This window comes from Micromys minutus, assembly GCF_963924665.1.
Source record: "Micromys minutus genome assembly, chromosome: 9".
Taxonomy (NCBI): domain Eukaryota; kingdom Metazoa; phylum Chordata; class Mammalia; order Rodentia; family Muridae; genus Micromys; species Micromys minutus.
This window is the reverse complement of record NC_137978.1, coordinates 5,167,019-5,184,791: the sequence shown is the minus strand read 5'-3', so window position 1 is coordinate 5,184,791 and position 17,773 is coordinate 5,167,019. Positions and strand designations below refer to the sequence as shown.

The following is a 17,773-nucleotide window of genomic DNA, read 5'->3' as shown; positions in this document are numbered from 1 at the left end:
AATGTTATAAATTCCCAGAAGCGGGTGACTCAGGAGAAGGACCCACTGAACAAAAAGCCAAGTCAGACCAAAATTAATAATAACTGCTAAATGACCCTTCAACACTGGGGTTCAGATCAGTGCCCTCCTCTCAGTAAGCCATGGGGAAAAGGAGGCAAAAAGATTGTTAGAACCAGAAAAGATGGATTCCACCAAGCACACAGTGTCTTCCAGAAGCAAAGGGACTGATGTATGAACTCACAGAGACTGTAGCAGCATGCATAGGGCCTGTACAGGCCGAAGCCAGTCTATGCGATGGAAGGGCGACAAGATACCAGCTCCCTAACCAAGAAGGTGTCTCTAGTGAAGTCTACTTACAAAGGAAGCTAAGTTCTCTCCTGGGAATGTCAACCATAAGGGCAGACCCCCATGCCCAGCATATTATTTGGGGTTTTGTTTTTGTGTGTATGTTTCTTGTGCTTTTGCTTGTTTAATACTGGTTTGTGTGTTTTTGTTTCCCTGTTTGTTTTCTACAGAGAAAAGAAAGGGCATGGAGTTGAGTAGGTGGGGAGGGGTTGGGGGAAGGGAAACCAAATCAAAATATATCATGTGAAAAAATGTATCTGCTAAATGCCAATGGAAAACTAACTTAAATTTGGCTCTGTTGGGGACTCTGTAATTGGGCATACGTGTCCCATTGTGGAACAGAAACAAAATGTTCCCGGATGCTGAAGGGAAACAGACACCAGCTCACATCCCTCACCAAGAAGCTGTCTCCAACAGACATCTACTTACAAAGGAAAATGTGTTTTCTCTACTGAATATATTACATACACAAGGGGCTTAGACCTGCCAGCTTTCCAGTCACAGCCAGCCCCTGCTCTAAACCCAGCTCCTGTGACAATAGGCAAAGTGAAAATTGAAAGGTTCTATTTGGAGGCCAGTCTATGTAGATCCCAGAACCTTTCACCAGTAGGACCTTGGCCAAGAAGAGTTGCTTTGTGTCATGCTGTGTGAACCTGTGATAACAGCTGTATCCCTTGCAGCAGGAAAGTGGAACCATTTTGTTCTGTGACTAGTTTGACAATTATTTCCAATATGGAGCTTAAATAAGATACTTCAGACTCTAATAAAGTAATCACAGGAATATAATCACAAACGGAAGAAATGTTGGTATATAGTACTAATGTGGACCTTTGGCTAATACTTAAGGATTTTACTTTTTCATCAGCCCTACTTTCTGACCTCCAATGACTGATTAAAGACATTTACACTTGCAGTTAGCAATGCCCAAGCATCCTGATTGGCTTTGCTATTGGTAGGTACATTCATTATTGGTCAAATTTTATTAATTTATGCTGGTTGTCTATAGCACTGACACTATATATGTTATTAATCCCTGCATAGTAATGACCACATTGCAAACTAAAGTGGAAGTTTACAAACTGAGAGGGTATCACCCCTAGGATAATTTTAATGGTAATTGTATTTGTTAAGTATCACTTTGTAACAAACAGCCTTAACAGTGGCCTTGACATTTCATCACCTTTGGTGTATAAAGTAGCTAGGAGGCTGCCTACCATGATTACTCTAAAGTAGCCCCAGTGAAATGATAGCACCAGGACCTATAGAAATAAGTGTATATAGAAAGTGATAAGATTCCCTACAGGATGTCCAAAATCTATCTATTGACTCAAAGACCTTTTTGTATAGGACAAAACAAATGCAGAAAGCCAGCTCTTCTCCATTCCTCCTGGTTCTGTTGGTGGTAGGCTTTCATCATCCCCTCTCTCCTCCCTCACCCTACCCCCACTCCCACCACACTCCCCCCACCCCCCTGTGTCTGTGATCTCTATGAGTACGTGCTCAAGCTTCATGTCAGGATATCTTCCTCAGTCACTTCTTTTCTTTATGTTTTGTGATAGTCTCCTGCGGCTTAGAGCTTGTCCTCTTGACCAGGCTGGAGAACCAGCAAAGTTCCCGAGATGCACCTGCACTTGCCAGCACTGGGCCTTAGTTCTATGCTAGCACATGGAGCTTTTAAGTGTTACCTTTGAAATCCACTTTACCGATTGAGCCATCTCACTGGGACTCCTGAAGTCTTCTCACTGAGTTACAGTTGTTTCTCACTTACCCATCTACCTGGTTTTGAATTACAACCACAACCTGTCTTCAGGCATGCACAAACATTGATGTGTATTGAAGCTTTTTCTTGTTTACCTTCCTCATTGTGCTATCAGCCTTTGTTTACCTACCTGTTAATTCAGGTGAGCAGCCATTCCTCCGAGCAGTCTTGTGAAGTTGGTACTGATGTCTGTCCCATTGTCTAAACATTTCTCCATATGTACCTTTGCCTCGTGGCCCTAACACTAAACATACAGAAGCAGTTTGGAGCACTCCATGGTGGCTCTACATCCATAATTTTGCTCTGACAAGCTTTCAAAATCAAAATGAATTTGGCGGTCGTTGGGGTCTGGCAAGTCCATTTGCATGTCTGCAGAGACATAAAAGACATCCACCTTAAAGCCAAATCCCCAAAGTTGTGGCTCCTGTTAATGGCCCTGTGCACCTGAGGAAAGGATAAACCCAATCTTCATCTCGGAATCTGGGGAGATTTCATTTTAGGCTGGCTTAAATGAACACAGTGCGGGCGCTGGAGGAAATGGCCGTCTTTCATCTGGTAAATGTATCAGGACTGTGTTTGCAGTAGAGAGGTGAAGCCTTGCTGTCCAGAAATTGAGGAATGGAAGGCTAGAGGAATTAGCAAGATGAAAGCCAGGAAATCCATCACATGGGAAAGGCACAGGACCCAGGGCCAGGCAGGTCCTCTGGGTGGGGACATTGAGGGAAAAGGAACAGAGAGCTACATAGCTACCTCCAACCAGAATCTGAATGTAACCTCAGTTTGTGTGTTTTTGTTTAGATACAGACATGGTCATCATTTACCTGTCAGCGGGTATCACATCAAAGGACTCCTCGGAAGAAGATAAAAAGGCAACTCTTCGCGTCATCAATGAAGAAAATGGCTTTCTGAACAACTCTGTGATGGTTCTTACCTATGCCCTCATGAACGGTAGGCACTGTCTCCTTTCAGATGAGTGTTCCCTCTAAACAGGAGCTGCGTAAGGAAAGGGGACGCATGCCCTGGCTTTCATGCAGCTGTTGGACAAACACTAGCAGCTCTCTTGTCCCCAGAGCTGGGATGCGTGGCAGGTCAGGACATCTTTTTCTCACTTTGACTCTGCCTACCCAACCACTGGTTCCTGACTCTCCTTTACTTCTGTGGTCAGCAGAGGTTTTGATTCTGCAGGGAGGTTGATAACCACCCCAGATCCCATGCTTTGCAGGAAGCCCTAGCGCTGGCCTAGACTCATTCCATTCCCAAACATACAATACCTGAATTCCCTGAAGCTTCTACCAGCGTCCTCGGGTGTCAAATGCAGGCATCAAGGACCTGCTTTACAGGCCTGTGGAGAGGGTTGGCCTTGGTGTACAGCAAACCCTGGAAGCATGCTAGTTTCACTGTTGAATGTTGGTAGGCAAGTTTAGAAACTCCACCTGACTTTTCTGACACTTGCCTGACCTTTAGTGTGTAGACAACACTGCTCTCGGCCTCTGTGCCGTATTGTGGCTCTTTTCTTCAGTGCATCTTTTCTCTCATGGGGGATGCCCCCAAAATGCAAATTCTAGCAATTTTCCTTAGATTCTCATTCAGAACCTCTTAGGAAGGACCCAAGCATCTGTTCTACTGGAGGGATTCTGGGCCTACTGCCTTAGGACCCACCTGAGGGAGCGTAGGCCCATGATCCAGATGCCACAGACAGTGAACGTTCACCATCAGTAGGCTGATGACAAGGTTCTCATCTCTTTAGGCTTCTATTTTTCTGTTTTCCCAGGCAACATCTCATTATGTAGCCAAGGCTCACAAAACTCTCTCACTGGGGAGAAGGGCAAGTGAATAGAATGAAGGAGAGTAGGAGACCCATAGGAAGAAATCCCTTCTTGTGCATGACAGGCACTGAGGAAAAGTCCCTGGTATCACCTGTCTGGACACCGATTCTTCTATCAGAGTCTTGGATACATTTGCTGTACCCCTGGCCATTCCACACTTTAAGAAAGACACCTGGTACCCTCCATTCACTCATCTCTTCAGCTTCTCTGTTTCACTTCCCAGACACATCCTGACACTGCTAATTCATCTCTGACTGCCAGTCACGCTTGCCCTTACTAGGTCCTCCATGAGCTCAGATAGTGAAGCAGAGCCACCTTGACATGTTGAATGACCTGTGTGTGTGTGTGTGTGTGTGTGTGTGTAACCATTTTCCTCATGTTGGTCTCCCCCAAGGCATTTGACATCAAGCTTTCAGGGAAATCTGAAAGGTGGGAACTTGGAAGACAATTTAGAAGTTATGGTATAGAAACTCTGAGCATGGTGGCGCATGCCTTTCATCCCAGCACTTGTGAGTTCGAGGCCAGCCTGGTCTACAAGTGAGGAGACCTTGAGTCCGGGATAGCCAGGGCTTGTTACACAGAGAAACTCTGTCTCATAAAACAAAACAAATCTCTGGGAGGTTGTTGGCTTTTCATGGCTTTAAGCTCTTGGTAGAACAGCTAGACAGCCTGTGTAGGGTTGGTGCTGATAGGCAAGCCAGTAGTTTGGAAAGGAAGCTGGAACATTCTGTCTCTGTGTCTTTCACTATCTCTCAGTTCACTTCATAAAATGGGCATTTTTAATTTCCGAGTCCATAGCAGAGAGGACTGATCCTGAGAAATGTGATTTCTAACACGCCTGTCTTGGTGGATTTACGTTTTGGTGGGTTTACTTGTCTGCCATGGAGTGTCCAAAACATGACAGGGCCAGTAAGCTAACATTCCATCCTATGTGGCTCTACTGGGCCTAGGTGAAGATTTTGAGAGCCAAGCAATGTTGAGAAAAGGAAATGCATGTATTTCCTGAATCTTCTCATCATTTTACCTCTGTGAGTGTCTCTTGAGATGAGGTCAAAACTCAGTCATGCCTTTTACTCCGAGCCAGACCTCTCACCCCCTTAGCTCTTGCTGAGCAAGGATCATCTAATTCTCTAATGATTTTATTTATCCCCAGATTTTTATTTCTTTCCTTTAGCATTGAAGAAGTGGAGTGAAATTCAAATTTATCTGGATATAATGTCTTAAAACAGAAGTGGGTCATAGTGGGATAGATCTCTAGCCCCAGTGCTCAGGAGGCAGAGGCAAAGACCTCTCTGAGTTTGAAGCCAGCATTATCTGCATAGCAAACTTTAGGCCAACCAGAGTTACACAGTAAAGTCCCTATCTCATAAAAAAAAAAAATAAGGAATAATGATAAATGATACATTAAATTTAGCAAAATAGAAATGAACTCTTGATGTTAGAAAGAGTCTCACTTCATAGGGGACAAGCTAACAGCATACATGGCTGGTGATCTTTGAAATCTTCAGGTTCTTTAAAGACTGAATAGCTCATAGTTTGCTGTTGAAATCTTCAAGACTGTGAGACAAGATCTTTTGGAAGTGCGATGGTAGTCTCACTAACAACTGAAAGCACTTGAACTTGTTTACAATGGTGTGCCCATGTGAGATCAGTCACCAATCCTTTTGACTAGATGCCAACAATAGCAAACTAAAGAAAGGGGTGGTTTATTAAATTTATTTTTGTGCTATGGAGTACAGATGTTGTCGAACAATACAATCCACTATGCCTAAATCTTTTTACAAAGTTTTCAATACCCCGTAAATATAAAAAATACACATTAAATAAATCAAATTTAGTATTATCCTAACAATATCAAGCATAAAGACATTTGTAATTGAAATGAGCTTGAAGCCGAGGGTTTAGAAGCCTTGCTAAATGCAGACCATAACTCTTCCATTTCGTTTCCTGGGTTTTTGGCAAGTGGTTTTACAGGCAAAGACATAAAGAGCAAAATGGTAAAGTTCTTCAGAACTCTCCAGAGTTCGTCCACTCTTTAAATTAAGTGCAGACCTGTTAACTATTACTTTTGCTTTCAGATATTAAATCGGGCAAAGAATTTAAATCTTACAATTAAATGTTTAGGAAGAGCACATCCTTTGTTTCCCATGTGTTTTTCATCACAGCCTTTTGAAATCCCCTTTGTGCTTTTGACTGTTTTGAGCAAATCCGGCTTTTTGTCTTACAGTGGGAACTGGTATCATCCTGGGTCTATATTATCTCTATAGAGAGCCCTTGGATACTGCAAGTCTTCATTATTTGCTTTGGTTTGTTTTGTTTGTTTGAGACAGGGCTGCACTGTATAGCTCTGGATGACCTCACTAAGTAGGTCAGACTGCACACCCCCACCCCAGTGCTTAAAGGCATGCACCACCACACTCAGTGCAAGACCTCATTTGTATCCATAGTGGGTCTAAGTGACAAACTGCTACCTGGAGATAACCAAATTTTCCCTTGTTTTTGATTGTAGATGGGGTGACTGGTTTGAAGGAATTGGCCTTCCTCAGAGATCTGGCTGAACAGAATTCTGGGAAGTATGGAATCCCAGACCGGACAGCCTTGCCTGTGATTAAGGGCAGTATGATGGTGCTGAACCAGCTGAGCAACCTGGAGACCACAGTCGGCAGATTCTACACTAACCTTCCCAACCGCATGATTGACGAGGCTGTCTTCAGCCTCCCTTTCTCTGATGAGATGGGAGATGGTAAGTCTAGAGAAAGAGGAGAGGAATGAGCAAACAAAGGTGTTCCAACCTGCTCAGTCCCTCAGATACCTAACCTGCTGTGCTCTAAAGCATAAACCCAGTGCTCTTTCCTCTTTGGGCCAGCCTCAACAGATATAATGGTATAGTCTAGAAGGCAGCTTTCTGAGGAATTGCCCACAGTCAAGTGGCTTCAGCTGGTGGCTTTGCATCATAGTGCACAGGGAAAAGCAAAGATTGGCCCCAGCTGTGGTTTTGGACCCCACACTTCTGAAGCTCTTGTCTCATTAATTCTCCATTAGGTCATCTGCCAAAAGGTATTAAAAAATCTGTGAATGTTTTAGGATTCATTCATATACCTATATGGGTATTAAAGAGTCTTAACATATTAAGATGTCTACCTACATATATACATACACACATCTGTACCACCAGTGGTTGGCATATCGCCCAACTATAACCACTGCTTGTTTGCCTTGTCTGTTACCATCACCATCACCAGGATGCCACAAGTACCCAAAACAGAATGTTGAGCAAATGCTTTAACTGTCACCTGACCTAGGAAATAGGAATTCTTTCTCTCAATGTAATACATATAAAGTGTTTCTACAATGCCTGGCCAATGGTAGGTCAGTTCTCAAGAAAATAGAATCCTTTTTATTAAATCTTCATTTTCTTTTTTAATGTTCCTTAGATGTTTAAATTTTTATATGTGGAATTGTTTTGCTTACATGCATGACTAAAGCATGTGTGTCCTTGAACTAGAATGATGAACTCTTGTGATTCAATATGTGAGTGCTAACAATCGAACCTGGTCCTCTGCAAGAGCAAGTACTCTTAACCACTGAGCCATCTCTCCAGCACCATCTGCTCCTCCTCCTTCCCTTCCATCTAGAGACAAGGTTTCTCTGTGTATTCCCCTGGCTGTCCTGGAAGTCACTCTGTAGACCAGGCTGGCCTCAAACTCAGAGATCGACCTGCCTCTGACTCCCAAGTGCTGGGATTAAAAGTATATGCCACCACAACCAGTTTAATCTTTACTTTGTTACTTATCCTTTCTCCCACATTCTTAATGAAGAAGGTTTTGATAAAAGAGGTGGCTAATTACTAACCAGACAAGTGGCATTCCAAACCAGGGTCCTATTTTCCTGTTACCTTGGAACCTTCACAGATATAGTTGCTGGCATTCCAAGAAAATTCACTTCAAAGGCAGCAAGGGTACAGAAATGTTTTTAGAAGCTTTGTGTGTGTGTGTGTGTGTGTGTTTTGTGCATACATGTCTGTGTGTGCATGTGTGTAGGGTGTACTCACTTGCATGTACCATGCATGCACTGGAAACGGAGGTGTATATTAAGTACCCTCTTCCTCGGTTGCTCTCCACCCTTTTTTCTCAGTCTCTTACTGAACCTGGAATTTACTGATGATGTCTAGACTGGCTGTACAGGACACGACACTCAGTCTTCTTACATGTGTACTGAGGGCCCACGTTAGGTCCTCACGCTTATGTGTCCGTCACATTGCTGTCTGAGCCTTCTCTCCAGCCTAACATGTTCTCTTTATAAACAGCTGCTGGTTTTATCTTTTTTTTCTACTGGGTCCACAGATGTATCCAGTTGAGGAACTCCTGCCTTGTTGAGTCGAGACTATTTCTCTTGGTAATAACAATGCTGTGACTTAAACAGACTTGTCTTTTTTGAAGTCAGTGCTGGCCAAATGCTGTACCGCACAGTGAGGCAGAAGGTACACACCCCTGTCATTAAGATTTTGCTGATAAGAGACTGATCGAGAAGTTCCCTGTGTGGAGGGAATGAAGACAAAAGTAGAAATGCAATGTTTTAGGAATCCAGTGGAGTAAGAGGTAGAGTGAGCCCTTCCTAAAATGTACACCTTAAATGAGAAAGTTGAGTTGCCTACTTGGTGATTTCTGACTTTAGTCCATAGGGCTTATTCCACAAGTCCTGTTCAGTGGGTTTCAGGCACTGGTTGACACATCTGTTGAATTTCCCTCCCAGGATGTCACTTCTATCATGCTTTCTGTTTCTACAATTTATTAGGTGACATATCCTCTGGCTCCACGACTTGAGAACTTGAATGCAAAGAGATCAATGTAGATGCTAACTCAGAAACCACTGTAAATTAAATATTATTTGATGAGTCACTATGGGGTACAATATATAGATATATTTGCTGAACATGTATTTCTTTAAAACAAAACTTACCTATGTGTTTGAAGTTCAAGTAGAAAGGATCGTGTTTGGAGATTTTGAGTGTGCATATAGCTCAACATACTTTATTTTTCACATTAGGGTCAAGTTCCTTTTGTCCAGAGCCTGGGGAAATGACCCAGGAAGGATCTTATCTGAGTCCAGATCCCCTAGAGCCCATATAAGTGCCAGGAATGTGGAGTCCCATTTAGAGACAGACCACAGGGCTCCCTGGCCAGCTAGTCCAGCCGAACCAGTGAGTTCCAGATTCAGTGAGAGACCCTGCCTCTGTTGTGCAATTGAGAAAGACACCTGATATTATCCTTTGGTGTCTGAGTCAGTGCCTGTACACACACGTACAAACACAAATGTACATACATACAGACACATGCACATACAAATCAATTAATTGATAATTAGTTAATTTAATACAAAGTGTATCTTGTTCAAGCTGATAATGAAGAAAGATAAGTCTGAGATGCATTTTTCAGTTCTTTTTGTCATAGCCAGAGGAGATAGGACTGCTTATATCTCATGGAGCACTGCCCACGTACTTTACTGGTCTATGAAAATGATTCTAATCCTAGACAAAAGCCCAGGGAGATGTTCTACTCGTAAGAAATGTGTTTGGTTAGTCTCTGCAGCGAGACCAGTTCAACAGACCTAGACTATTGTCAGCATCTGTAATTCTCTGATTGGAAGGCCACTCTTTGTAGACATATTTAAGAATGTCCAAGCCTTCCCCAAGGGGTTCTACAAGGGATTTGGGGTAGGCCCCTAAGTGTGCACAGAAAAACATGTTTTTATGCTTTGAGTTTTACTTAGAGCCCCTAGTTTGCAGCATGGTTAAAGATAAGAGAGAAGCTGTGTCTCAGCTCCGGGAAAACATGTCTGTATCCATGAAGGTGGCAGGACCTCCCCTGCTTGCCACTGGAGGTAGGAGAGTCTGGTGCCCGTCTGGCTTCCTAGAGCCATGGAGATCCCACTCTAGACCTTTCTCCCTGTGCAGTTTCCTCTTCTCTGCCTTTCCCTTTCCAGTGATCCTGGTGTGGCCTGTGGCACATGAGAGAAGTGTCATCTTTATATCTTGAAAAATTGCTTTCAAAAGAGGAATACAAAAGAACAGTTTCCTGAGACAGTATGGTTGACAAAACCTAGACTATTCACTGACTGGCCCTTCACACACTAGTGTGGGAACTGCCCTCTGTGGCTAGAAATGTGGTCCTATGGAAAATTGATATACCTCCAGCTACTCAGGAGTTCTGTGTGATCAGTCTTTGTTCCTTTCTAACTTTATCCTTCTCTGTGTTAGAGGTTTTTGAAAGACGTGTTAATGAGTTGTAATGGCCATTATCTTTTGCAAACACCTCTTTTAGTCCAGCATGTCCTAGAAGTCAGTAAAGGTGTTCCTTAGCTCTGGGTCCTGTGAGCATCGGTGAGGTATATTATGTGAGTGTCACCTGTATAACCCGGTACAGCTGGAATGCAACTCAGATTGTTCTCAGACTCCTTATCCAAAGCTGTGGTGCTGTATACCTGAATCACACCGCTTTACCACATGTATTTGGCACTGCAATATTTTTTATTGACTCTAAGTAGCATGGTTTACATAGAAACATGGGGTGGGGGGGATCACCCATCTTTAAATTAACTGCAATATTTGACCTGCCAAAGGACCTTCTTCTCTTCCTTTGTCTAACTTCCCATGCACTCTGCAAGGGCAGTGCTTAGGGCCTGTACCACCGAAAACTTTTTCCAGCTGAACCTGCGGACACTGTTAGATGCCCAGATGATTCACGAGCCCAGCCCCACCTTTGTGCAGAGTTCCTGTGCTGTTCTTTGATTCTATTTTTAACCCACAGGTCTGATTATGACTGTGAGTAAACCTTGTTACTTTGGAAACCTCCTCCTGGGAATCGTAGGTGTGGACGTGAATCTGGCTTACATTCTTGAAGATGTGACGTACTACCAAGACTCTTTAGCTTCCTATACTTTTCTCATAGATGACAAAGGTAATTTCCAAAGAGTTAATCTTAAGAAATAACCCTTTTATTTTCAACTTAAAGAAAGTGGTTTTTGTATTAATAAATGAGGTAGAATAAAGAGAGCTCTCAAGGCCCTTCCATCACCAGGACCACTGTGGCAATGGGAATGTGCCAGAGAGATGCCAAGTGAATTCACAAGCCATGAGCTCACGTTATGCTGGGTTGTGAGATGGTTGGTTTTTAGAACACCCGGAAGTTAGACAGACTTGGGAGTGAATAACGCATGGAATGAAGTTTAGATGGCTTTTTGTTAGTATCCTTATCTTTAGACTCCCTGGCAGGAAGGTTTATATATAAAAGATTAGAACGTTCAATAAAATGAAAACCAGAAAAACAAATACTCCTTAAATAGCCTCAATTAGACAAATGTTCAGTAATCTAAGAACCTCTTTCAACGCTTCAGGAGTTTTATGAGATCTCACATAAAACAGGGTGAGTTTTATTGGACTGCTAAGGTATATACTTGGGTTCTAAGCACTGGCAGCCATCCCAGATAGTCCACAGTTCTAACCAGTGATGGCCACGTTTGTTAGAACCAACATCTTCCTACATCTTCCTTATAACATGTCTTGTGTAATTTCAGGGTACACACTTATGCATCCATCTCTCACCAGGCCATACTTACTGTCAGAGCCTCCCCTTCATACTGACATCATACATTATGAAAATATCCCCAAGTTTGAATTGGTTCGGCAAAATATCCTAAGGTAAGAATTGGTAAGAGTTGCTGTCTTTCATGTTTTCTGAGAAGGGGACCCATTGAGGTCAAGTGTGTTTACGACAGGGTGTAAGGCAAGTATAGAAATTATCTTCTTGTTACCAGAGGTTTTCTCAGTAATTCTTTTTATAATCATTGAAGCCAAGGGCGAAGGGGATGGTTCAGTGGGTGAAGGTGCTGCACAGGTTTGGCCATCCAGAAACCACATCAAAGTAGAACAAAAGCGTCTACTCCAAACAGTCACCCTCTAAACTACACACTTGCACCATGGCATATCCACACACATAAACACTCATGCACACATATGTTACAAATACATATACAATAATAATAAATAAAATTCTATTAGAAAACGGGGCTTTAAAGAAAAGTAGCCAGAATCTGGATGTAACAGGGAAAGTCTTTCAAAATTGTTCAGAGATAATGTCCTGTCAAATTTTACACCTACATTGAGTTGAAAGTCTGCTGTTTAGCTCAAACTGACATGTATGAACAAAATAAGGTTAAGATGGGAACCAGTGACCCTAGCTTATCAGTGTAGCATCCAAGAGCACTTTGTGCAGTGCTCCCTCCTAAAATAAAAACAGTTGGATGTTTTCCAACTGTGCTATGTTCTTTTGGCAGACGGTTACCTATGGAGAAATGAGCCTCTGCCCCCATTGGTTGAAAATTAATAAGTGAGCGATTTGAGACAAGTCAGTCTCTGGAAAGAATTAGCACTGGGGGGAAGGGTAGAGGCAGAGGACAGCTCTTAATGCAGGGTTGACATAATGCTTTTGCAAAATTTAAAAATCTCGCATCATGTCTTTCAAAAGTGATGAGTTTCAATGCTGTTGAGGCAGGCGGCGCCCATTGCCCCACAGCCTCTTCCTTGCCTTTAATTAAGTGCTTAATTCTCCCTTGCCCGAGGCATTTAGTTCGTTCTCTTTTTTTTCTCCCCACATAGCCTCCCTCTAGGCAGCCAGGTCATCACAGTCCCTGTGAACTCCTCCCTGTCTTGGCACATCAACAAGCTGAGGGAGACTGGCAAAGAGGCCTACAATGTGAGCTACGCCTGGAAGATGGTGAGTGATTGGAAGTTGTGTGGGTTCTACAGGGCCATGAACAGTGGAGAATGTGGGTCAGCCTATGTGACTAACTAGATTTAAGGAGATGGGGAAAGAAGACATTCCACAGATGGTTTATATTTTTTTCCTTTCTTGTTTAGAAAACCGGTAATTGTTCATGACAAAGAGATCAAATTATACCAAAGGATATAAAAAGGGAAAAAAATAGATCCCTTGACCCATTTCCCATCATAACCACTTCAGTCAAGTTTCCAGGATTTTTTCCTGCACAAACAAGTATCTGCGTGTACACATGCATGAGGTTCATTAGTGGCTGTATGAAGCTCTTTTAAGTGACTTTTTAAATTAGTTACCTATTTGTACATGTGTGGGCACATGGAGGTCCAAGGACAACTTGTTATAGTTGGTTCTCTACTTCCACCAGGATAGACCTCCGGACATCACAGCTGGCAGGACAGAGCCACCGGCTGAGCTACCTATAGACCTATTTTATTTAAAGATGTATTTATTTATTTATTTATGTATATGAATACACTGTAGCTGTCTATAGACACACCAGAAGAGGGCATCAGAGCCCATTACAGATGGTTGTGAGCCACCATGTGGTTGCTGGAATTTGAACTCAGGATCTGGAAGAGCAGTCAGTGCTCTTAACTGTTGAGCCATCTCTCCCCCACCCCTCCCACCAACACACACACACATATGCGTGCACATTTTTTAAAAAAAATATGGCTCATTTCCTGTAGTTTGTTTGGTCTTGTTTTATATTGTTTTTATTTTATAATTTAAACTTAGATAGTAACAAATCAGAGTTTAAAAAAGAAGATATAAATACATAAATGCCCTCTGCAGTGATTCAAGGAAATGAGGCTTTAGATTAGAGATTGAAGTGTTTGTCCTCAGACAGTTGACAGTGTAGCCATAACTAGGGCATGTACTGGTTCTGTCTCCTACCAGCCCGTCACACTGGGCCTGAGAGTCATAGAGAAACGGGTGGCAATAGTCTTTTATCAACATGACAAAGCAATGTTATGCAGAGATTAGAGGTTCTATAACCAGCAGCAGCAAGGATGTTCAGTTGATCCCCAAATTTTAATTACTGAACTTAAAAATGCACAGCACAGGGTAAGCAGAGGTGTGTGGCTAGTGCCGACATGGTACGGCATACTGTGGTTTAGTATAAGTAGAAATATACATCCTAAAATAATGATTTAAATACTCTAGACTGAGCTATAGCACTTGCTTCTCATGAACAGATGCTGACCCAGGTTGACTGGGCAAGAGTACCATGTGCTTCCTATGAGTTTAAACAAGTGGTAGAGTTCATCTCCAGCCTAGGGAGGAGACAATGTTTGTAGGGAACAAAATAAGTATGCCAGGTTCTGTAGTGACTGACCCTGCACTTTCTCTTAATGAGGATTCACAATTGGTTAACAAGAGTTAACTCCCAGAACACTTCTATAAAACCAATGATACTTTTATTTTTCTCTAGTACATTTAGAGGATGTGCCAAGGGCCATGGGCAAAGGAGTCAAGCAATCTATCACCGAGCCATACCCCAGGTTCCTCTTTAAAGCCAGAGTAGAATTAACACCACACTCTTCATGTATTGTCTTACAGTGTGCTATGCGGCAGGATATTGTGTTGCACACACGTTCCCTGACAAGAGAAAGGAAAACAGGAAATATCTTCTGCAAATCCTTATAGCCTTCATGCATTAGTCCAACATCATATTGGCACCTTTTTATTGAGAAGACAAAGACCTTAGAAAATAAATAATATATGTAATTTTCTGTGTTAGGAATCTATTGCTGATTTATTATTTTTTTTTTTACAGGTACAAGACACTTCTTTCATTCTGTGTATTGTGGTAATACAACCAGAAATACCCGTCAAACAATTGAAAAACCTCAACACTGTACCCAGCAGTAAGCTGCTGTACCACAGGCTAGATCTTCTGGGCCAACCCAGTGCTTGTCTCCACTTCAAGCAGCTGGCGACACTAGGTGACACTCATGGGCTCGGCTTCCTTCATGATCTTTCAGATCTTAAGATTTCATCCAAAACGTCTGTTTGAATCCTGCTCCCTGCCCACCACTCCCCCCAATACTAAATGTTTGCAGCTCTAGAAATTGAGAAGTAGCCAGGTATGATGGTTTACACCCAGAGCGCCAGTGATAATTAGGCAGATCACAGTGGGCTGAAGGCCAGTGTGGACTATGTATTGAACTTCCAGACATCCTGGGCTGTTTAGTGTGACCTATCTCAAGAAACAAAATTAATAACAACAACAACGAAATATATGCCACCGTGAAATAGCTCACTAGAGCTTTTTGCCCTAATGCTAAGTTAGCACCCACTATCAATGTTTCTTCTCTACCATCTCACCTCACCCCAGCCCACCCTACCCCATACTCACCTGGCTCTGTTTCCTACCATTCTGCTCTCCACTTGAGCTTTTATATTCCACCTCAGTGAGAGAGCATGCCACATTTTTCCTTCTCTGCCTGGCTTATTTCATTTAGCACAATGATCTCCAGTTTTATACAGGATTTCACTAGTTTATGGCTACATAGTATTACATTGTGGTTCTGTACCACATTTTCTTCATTCTTAGTTGATAGACATTTAGGTTGTTTTCATTCCGGGTCATTATCAATGACACCATATTGAGCATGTGTCTGGTCTAATAGTCCTTTAGATAAGGAAGTGAAATTGCTGAACAACATGATAGTCTAGTTTACTTTTCTAGAGGAGCCTCTATAGTGGTTTCCATATTGGCTTATCGTTCTAACTTACCTGCTGACCAGTGGTATACAAGGTTTCCCTTTTTCCTACATCTTCATCAAAACTATTATATTTAGTCTTTGGACAAGAATCATTCTGGCTGGAGTCAGGTGATTCCGCATTGTAGGTGTGATTTCTATCACCCAGTTGTTTAGAGATAATGAGTGGCCTATATATTCCCATTGGCCAAGCTGATATTTAAGTCCTACACACTTGGCTGTGTGGATACGTGCCAGGTACTGAGGAGGCCTAACAGCCTAAGCAGTCGGTACACTGCAAAATGTCACTGTTTAGATGAACAGCTGCCTTCTCTTTTCCTTGTTGAAAATATTTATAATTGAAATAAAATCATGAAAAAAAAATTCATGGTCATTACACAGCAAGCAAACTGAGAAGGGGGAGAGAGGTTAGAAGGAGATTTAGGACAGAATCTCCATTTTCTGGGTTCCAAATGTGAACACTGGAACTTGATTTCCTCCTAAATTTGTTTCTCAAAGTTCTTCCCAGATCCCAGACCAACACTCCAGGCCAGGCTTAAGTAATCTTTTCTGTGGCATACTTCAAAAATGTCAACAATTTAGAGAAAGCCTGTGATGTCAAAGAAGACTGGAACTTATATTTCTTTCTTTGTTTTAATTTGGGCTCTGGGGTTTCTGTCTGCTTTATAGGAAGGAAAACATAATTATTTTTTTACATTTTAGTGAAATAATTTACAGAAAAGCTAACGTAAGTTCTGAGCCAGTAAACTGTACACTATTGTTGGCAGAGATGAGGCACTGCCCTGAGATTGGGGGCAGGGGTGAGATGAAGCCTCTGGTGAGAAAAGCAACATCCTACCTGTTGAAATCTCATTTGCATACTTCCTCACAGCTACACCATCCCATATGTTAACTACTGGTTACCTGTAGCTGTTGAGCACTTCAGAGTCAGAATCAAGATGTATGGGAAGTTTGGCATGCATGTTAGATTTTTTTTTATATTAATTACATACTGAAATGACCATAGTTTTTCAAAAGTGCATTATCAGAATTCATTTAATCACTTAATTTCTTTTTGTTTTATGGCTATCAGTTTTAAATTGTACCTGGAGGTGCCATTGTATTAATATTAGAGTTGGACAACATTGCTCATGAGTGTAGTCACACAATGCTGTGCTTTACAACTCAAACGCACAGTCTGATTGGCTGATCCCAGGTCACATAGGCAGACCTTGAGTCAATGCCCACTTTTGGCGGGGGGTGGGGGGGCTCCTCACAACTTGCCGCTTGTGGGTAGGGCCCTGGGGCAATGTGGAGGGCTCATTGCAGGTGGTCTTGTCTCAGGTAGCAGTAGAAGTAATACAGGCTATGAAACAGCAAGAAAGGAATGGGAGCCATGGCAAATCAGAGGTTTCCCTCTGATTACCCTAATGAGGATTTCACACATGTATGTTAATTGTTCTCCAGGGGGGTTCTGGGGTACACTGCACGCTTGCCTCACACACAAACACTCTGGTTTCCATTCCTCATACTAAGAGGGAGGGACTGTGATGGGAAGATATCCTCTCTTGGTGTGCAAAAAGAGGGAATAAATGTGTTTTTAAAGTACATTCCTAAGGCAGTTTTACATGTATGTATGTATGTGTGTGTGTATATATAAGTCCATAGCTATGTGTTTATGCTCTGTATGTATGTACGTTTGTATAAATCTATAAGCTACATCCTAAACACAAAGCTTTGTGTCTGACATGATGCTGTTTTCTCCCCGTGATGCCATAGCTGTCCCACTACATCAGCCTTTTCTGAAATGCCAATTCCTGTTTCTCCTCCAGAGCATCTATACTTTTCTTGTCCTTGGCCCCTCTTGACTGTATTTGTCTTACATAGTTGTTTCCTTCTGGATTTCTTCTCCCTGGTCTGAGAGGATCCAAAGCTCTGAGTCCAAGTACACACCCCCTCCTTCTCACATGTGCGCACACACACACCTTTTGGGGATGGACCACTGACTCTGTGAGTACCCGTCAACAGCACAAGGTCACCTTTGGAAGCATTTGCTTTGTAGAAGCTTTGGTTCCTTGATATTAGTGCAACAGCACTGTGTGTCCCAGGCCATGCAGTGACACTATCCTGAGAAATAAGAACATCATGGGAAGAACAGCTTCTGAGAATGGCATCATACCAACTGCAAATCCTAGATGAAATCATGCTCCTGCAGTAATGCCCTTGGGGAAACATTGAAAACGTATACATTAGTGAGGAATAGAAGATTAAAAAACTCACAGAAGACAGATTTCATTCAATGCC

At 42.4% G+C, this 17,773-nt stretch overlaps 1 protein-coding gene across 1 annotated transcript in view; it reads left to right on the top strand.

Annotated features, from left to right (window-relative positions):
* Window positions 1-17,773, top strand: part of CACHD1 (cache domain containing 1) — a 207,322-nt gene that overhangs the window by 159,363 nt on the left and 30,186 nt on the right. Inside the window, exons 8-13 of the mRNA XM_080920834.1 lie at window positions 2,903-3,052; window positions 6,440-6,673; window positions 10,737-10,886; window positions 11,503-11,626; window positions 12,584-12,701; window positions 14,542-14,710. Of these exons, the coding sequence (XP_080776960.1) occupies window positions 2,903-3,052; window positions 6,440-6,673; window positions 10,737-10,886; window positions 11,503-11,626; window positions 12,584-12,701; window positions 14,542-14,710 (945 nt within the window). The remainder of the gene's footprint in view (window positions 1-2,902; window positions 3,053-6,439; window positions 6,674-10,736; window positions 10,887-11,502; window positions 11,627-12,583; window positions 12,702-14,541; window positions 14,711-17,773) is intronic.